General features: G+C 32.7%; 1 protein-coding gene across 2 annotated transcripts; it reads right to left on the reverse strand.

Annotated features, from left to right (window-relative positions):
- Positions 1 to 1,897: 1,897 nt before the first annotated feature.
- LOC121213706 (fructose-1,6-bisphosphatase, cytosolic) lies at positions 1,898 to 5,161 on the reverse strand. Of its 2 annotated transcripts, none has more exons than XM_041086669.1 (13): positions 4,947 to 5,161; positions 4,679 to 4,841; positions 4,390 to 4,437; positions 4,224 to 4,298; positions 4,085 to 4,146; positions 3,903 to 3,969; positions 3,668 to 3,781; positions 3,275 to 3,361; positions 2,893 to 2,963; positions 2,751 to 2,816; positions 2,390 to 2,476; positions 2,222 to 2,297; positions 1,898 to 2,137 (listed from the first exon to the last, which is right to left on the reverse strand). In XM_041086669.1, exons 2-13 carry the CDS (start codon positions 4,835 to 4,837, stop codon positions 2,024 to 2,026), a joined length of 1,026 nt encoding a protein of 341 aa, XP_040942603.1. In that variant the 5' UTR covers positions 4,838 to 4,841; positions 4,947 to 5,161; the 3' UTR covers positions 1,898 to 2,023. The 2 variants fall into 2 exon arrangements, with proteins under 2 accessions (XP_040942603.1, XP_040942600.1); XM_041086666.1 differs by having other exon boundaries at positions 2,222 to 2,300; positions 4,947 to 5,008.
- Positions 5,162 to 5,831: the final 670 nt, after the last annotated feature.

Below are 5,831 nucleotides of genomic sequence, written 5' to 3' on the forward strand. Positions count from 1 at the left end.
ATAGATTGTTACACGACCGTGTAACTCTATTTCGAACCATAAATTGTATAGCGCATGATCTACGACACAGCCGTGTGACTCTATTTCGATTTGCACATAGGTGGGCACACGGTCTGTGACATGACTGTGTGACCCTATTTTCAAACTATTCATGATTTGGTCACACAACCATGTCTTTGAGCCACACAGACTGGGCTATGTCACACGGCCTGGCCACACGTCTGTGTGACCATTATTTTCAAGTTTTTCTACATTTTTATGTTTTGTTTCAAATAAGTCCCCGATTGTTCCTGAATTGATTTTTATGCCTTGTAAGCTCAATATAAGGCATGTAATCGTATATATACTATGAATTATGATTGGTTTTGAATATTTAGTATTTAATTAAATAATTGAATGTTTTTCTACTGTCATTTGATTCGATATGTGTCATAATACTCTGTAACCCTAATTCGACAATCAAAACGGGTTAAAGGTGTTACAGAAAGTTTATGATATTGTGACACTCTAAGCTCAATTATGGTGTTTCTAAATTAAAATGGACATATTTCCTATTTATTATGATTATGTGCAGATAATTTTTAAAATAGGAAAATCTTTATAGTTATTTAAAGACTTATTATATTGAGTTGTAATATTGTAATATATGGAAAGAAGTATGTGACTTAAGTTATATACAACTACCATAACTCGCATTTTCGATTCACTTTAATGTGGTAGATAAGATGAGTGTTATTTTCATGTGTGCTCAATGTTTATTCTATTAAAGATATGTTTTACCTCATTAGGACAAGTGGAAAAATATAAAAAATTTTATCCCATTATTGTGGACCCAATTAAGTCTAAAACTATGTGGCACAATTTAAAGGGGGTAAGAGTCTTGCTTTTAATACAAGTTGAATATTATCTATTCATCAAGTTACTTGATAGATATACTAGATTAAAAGTTGATCATTGTAAATGGATCGTTCCTCTACCCATTAGGGTTATACACACAAATATGCATAAAAATTATAGTTTCCATCACTCAGAGTTTGTGTAATTAAGGGAAAAGGTTAAGAGAGAGAAATCAATTTATCAAGTGTCCTTTGGCCAACTCCAATTTTGCATCAGGTATTTCGTGAACTTGTAGAATCATATTATTCTAAATATACTAAAATCAATATTTATGCAATATTAAGGATTTGATTAGTATAATCTTAAGATCAAAATATTTTTTTCATAAAATTTGACCTAATTATTGTAGAGCGACTAGAAAGAGATTCTTAACCAAAAATAATTCAGCTCAGATGTAAGATATCTATCCAGAAGTTTTGACAACTTGATCATGTATGATAAAATCATCAAAGATTTGATCTTTTCGAACTTTGCCTATAACTCACTATAGGCCCAGGAAACAAAGAGAAGGTATGTACGAACAAGATATCCAACAACAAGAAGAAGGAAACCGATTAAATAGAGAAACCTTCTAAACATTTGGCGATCTCAGATGTCTCGATATCAATGGTGACTCGTTATTTTGATGAATCATTTCTTCGAACAAAAAAAAAATTATGTAAACACTTACTTAAAATCTCACTTATTAAATTCCTTTATGAAAGATGCATTTTTTCTAAAGAATTAGCTATAATATATTTGATCCATGCATGATTTCATGAAAAATAGATAAAAAAATTTTACTAGTACTTAGTATCTACAAGTCTGAAAAAAGTATATAAAAATATCTGAATAATAAATAGTAAAACATGATATTTACCTATCATCTGAAAGTAGCGCATTTACTGATATTATTTTGGATGATTAAAATAAAATTAAGTGAAGAAGCCGAACAAAATTTCTTCCCAAGTTGATACTCAAAAAGATACAGAAAAGATTAACATGACAGGAGCAAAACAAATTTAAAAATATATCCATGGATAAACAGTAAAAGTCCCGTAACAAATACAATATATGTTTTAAACACGATTTAAAACCGAAGCCAAGTGAAGCTATCTAAGTAGAGTGAGAGTGAGAATTTGTACATTTATTCCTTTTTCCCTTCAGCAGCATAGAGTGCTTTGATATCTTCAACATCATCAAAGCTGCCAAGAAATATTGGAGATCTCTCATGTATCTTTGTTGGCACCAAGTCAAGTGCCTGCAAGCAACAACATAATCAAGTAACTATGAGCACAAAAACATCATCTCATACAATCGATTGAAAATGTTTTAGTTTAAATACCCGTTGTTTGCCGGTGAATGCCTGACCTCCTGCTTGTTCCATCAGGAACGACATTGGAAAGACCTCGTACAGAACACTGCTTCACACACATTGCTCAAATTTAGTAATGAGTCCGCAAGTAAAATAATAATAATAATAGTGCTATATCCGTAATTGCATTTAATATACCGTAGTTTTCCACTGGGGCTCTTCTTATCTGCAGGGTACAAAAAGATACCCCCGTAGAGTAATGTACGATGGACATCAGCTACCATGCTGTTTCATCACAAAACCAGAGTCCATGTTAAAGAAACAAATCTAGGACTAATACCAAATATACATATGTAGATGTGAGAATTAATATAGTCACTGTTGATGAATACTTTCCCAAAAACAATGCACTATCCTAGTAACCTAATGAAAAACATACAAGTGCTCCGAAAAAGAGAGTAATTCAATTACAGGTTCATAAGGTCAGAATTGTTCAAACTTCGAAGTATTCAATGGTAACTGGAAATAAAACAGGCAGTAAAGATAGAATCCGTGATACCTTCCAATGTATCTCAGAGACTTTGAAGAAGAACCATCTTTGGGAAACTTGCACTTTTCCACATATCTGAAGTTAAAAAGAAAAAGAAACTAAGACAACTGCAGAGAAAAACAAGACATTTCTGAACTGAATTAAGACATACTTGGCCGTTGGACCATCCCAGTTCTTAGCATTTCCTTCATTAACTGAATAGATCTTCCCTTTCTTTGGAATCTTTGAAAAAGACATGATAAATCAAAGCTTGTAAGTTGTCTCAAACAAATCAGAGTCGTTATACAGAGACAAAATCCGGACCTTATAAAGTAACAGAACTAAAAATGGAACATATTAACCATTTTGATCATGTTTGCTGTAAATCATGAATGGTTTAAAAAACTACAGAATTTCTTGTAATTATAATTTATAATTTCGTAAACCAGAAGCAAACAAAGCTAGAGTTTTCATATTCAGTCCTCAGGTGAAAGAAGCAAATCGAGTAAATAGCTAATCACGTGATTATTCCAATATTTACATAATGATTATACCTTGATATCTGGGTGAGTTAGTATGAACTCTCCAAGAGATGGATCAAGGGTGAATCCGTTAACTCCTTCTCCGGTGCTCAAAACAAGCTGAAAAATCATTATTACAAGTGCAAGGCATAGTACATAAGCAATCAATCACATTATAATTTGAAATAGGTCAACAAATGTGCAAATAGAAATGAAATTCCTTTTAACAGAAATGTAATTTTATCATCACCCCAGTTCCCAACTCTCTTTGCATGAGAAAAGAACGTAAAAAGTAAGGAAAAAGGAAAAGAATTAAAAGGGACAAACTAAATGAAAGGGAAATTTTAATTATCCCCAAAGAAAAACAAAGAGAAAACATAAGTTCATAGCAAAAGCTAGACATATATAAACAAGTAAACATTTTACCGTGCAAGAGCTTCCATACATGCAATAGCCAGCTGCCAGCATTTGCTTACCAGGTTGCAGTACATCATCTAGAGTTGGTTCATGGTTATCTTTTATCATGTAAATCCCAAAAATCTAGATGAAAGAGAACACATTAAGTTGACCACTGCAATATCAAGTTATCTTAGAACAATAATTATCCCCATGAAAACAAAGTATGGCATTGCATTTCTGGGTTTGGGATGAGGAGCCATACTGTTCCAATGGAAACTCCACAGTCAATGTTGGAGGAACCATCTAGAGGATCAAAAACAACACAGTACCTGCGTTACTTAAGATAAATTCTAATCAAATATACATGAGGAAGAATCTTATATAGACACATTTAATACATCTAAATATAATGGAAGTAAGATAATGAAGAACAACTAAAAGCACCTCCCACGCTTTGAGGGATCTACAAAAGTCGCCTCTTCATCTTCTTCCGAGACAAGGATGCACTGGTATAACATCCAAATATGTTAAGAGAAAATCATAGCATCTCCGACGCTTACTAAAAAGTCATCCAACTACTCACTGTTCTGCCACTGCTTACTAAAGCCTTGACAAAGACTTCATTTGAAAGCACATCCAATTTCTTTTGTTCTTCACCCTTTAATCAAAATAGATAACGTACTTAGTATGAAATATTAATACCATAAAAGAGAAGCAAATTCCATATCTGGCATTTGGCAACTACTTGCCTGAACATTAGTCTCCCCAGCGAGTCCGATGAGTTTGGCAAGACCAGCCTGCACCAGTAAACAGCAAATACATTAAAATCACCAATAAGAAAACGACCAATAATAAAATAAATTTATAGTTGAGACTGAAAATAGAGACTAACTATCCCAATAGCATAATCTGATAGAAAAAATATGACCCAACTTTTACTTGTTTAAACAGAACATGACCCAGAGCTTACTTGGGAAAAGAAATCAAAGGAGAAAAGATTCAAAGAAAACCACATTAAGAAGAATATATAAAAGAGACCTTGTTAACAGCAGAGCAAACAAACTTGCAACCAAGAACGATGTGATTAAGCAAGATGGTGAAATCCCCACGAGACTCAGGATACTTGGATTGCTCGTTCAACACGAAACGTGTTATTGTCATCAAATCAGTCCTATGAGCATCTGCTGCATGATCCATCTCTCTAAACCAAAAAACAAAAACAAAGAGCCAAATATTGAACGAAATAAAAAAAGTGACCCAATAAGGCAGCAAGAAAAATAATTTATATTGTTATTTTAATATATACATAAGAAAATAGAGTGCTGTTTTCGAGGTGCAGAGGATAAAGATTGTTTGAGGAGGGTAGTGGCCCGTGGGTGATTGGTGGAGGGAGGGTTTATCTGTTGGAAATGGAAGCTTCGGGAGACACGTGGAGGGATGAGAGGAGGGTAGCGAGGGAGCGGTCGTCACTGAAGATAAGGAGTCAAGTGTTTTCGTTTCGTTGTCTTTTTCTTACAGGATTTGACGGTTATCTGGATTTTTCCTCGTGTTTTATGTGAGGCGGACGAGGTAGCACAAGCACTAGTGCACTAGGATATGCATGAAACTTCATTTTATCTTTAGATTTTGTCATTCGGCGAAGCCGAGATTTAAACCACTAATTATAGGATAATATTTTATGGATTTCACTTAAGACGTCTTATCAATAAAAAAATTATTACAATATTTGAAGACTGAGGTAAGTTTAGTTACTTATAATTACAAATTTTAAGGTAACTTATAGAATTAGTCACCAATTATTAACGTGTTTTTGTTTTAGTCACCCAATTATAAAAATTTTCAAGTTAGTCACTAACACTTTAAATCATTTTTATTTTGGTCAATCACGTTTTAGATCGTTTCTATTTTAGTCACTCTTCGTTAAATAGTTAACATAAGTGATGATATGGGTTTTTTTAATTGGTATAATAACACATTTAATCCTCAATACTTACACATTCTATCAATTTGATCCTCTAAAATATATAATTAATTATAATTATAATTATAATTATATTTAAACACATATAATAAAATCTTGATAAACTTAAATGTAAATTTGTGATTTTGACAAACCCAATGACTAGAACACCCAAAAACTCAATAAATTTGTGATTTTTATAAACTTCATTTATGATCGTGCTAATATCAT

The sequence above is a fragment of the Gossypium hirsutum genome, chromosome A02, assembly GCF_007990345.1.
Source record: "Gossypium hirsutum isolate 1008001.06 chromosome A02, Gossypium_hirsutum_v2.1, whole genome shotgun sequence".
In the NCBI taxonomy this organism is placed as follows: Eukaryota; Viridiplantae; Streptophyta; class Magnoliopsida; order Malvales; family Malvaceae; genus Gossypium; species Gossypium hirsutum.

Coding starts and splice junctions, on each gene's coding strand:
- LOC121213706 (XM_041086666.1), bottom strand. CDS start 4,837: ATGGATCATGCAGCAGATGCTCATAGGACTGATTTGATGACAATAACA. Junction 4,438..4,678: donor TTTGCTCTGCTGTTAACAAG/GTCTCTTTTATA, acceptor TTACTGGTGCAG/GCTGGTCTTGCCAAACTCAT. Junction 3,782..3,902: donor GTGGAGTTTCCATTGGAACA/GTATGGCTCCTC, acceptor TCTTTCATCTAG/ATTTTTGGGATTTACATGAT.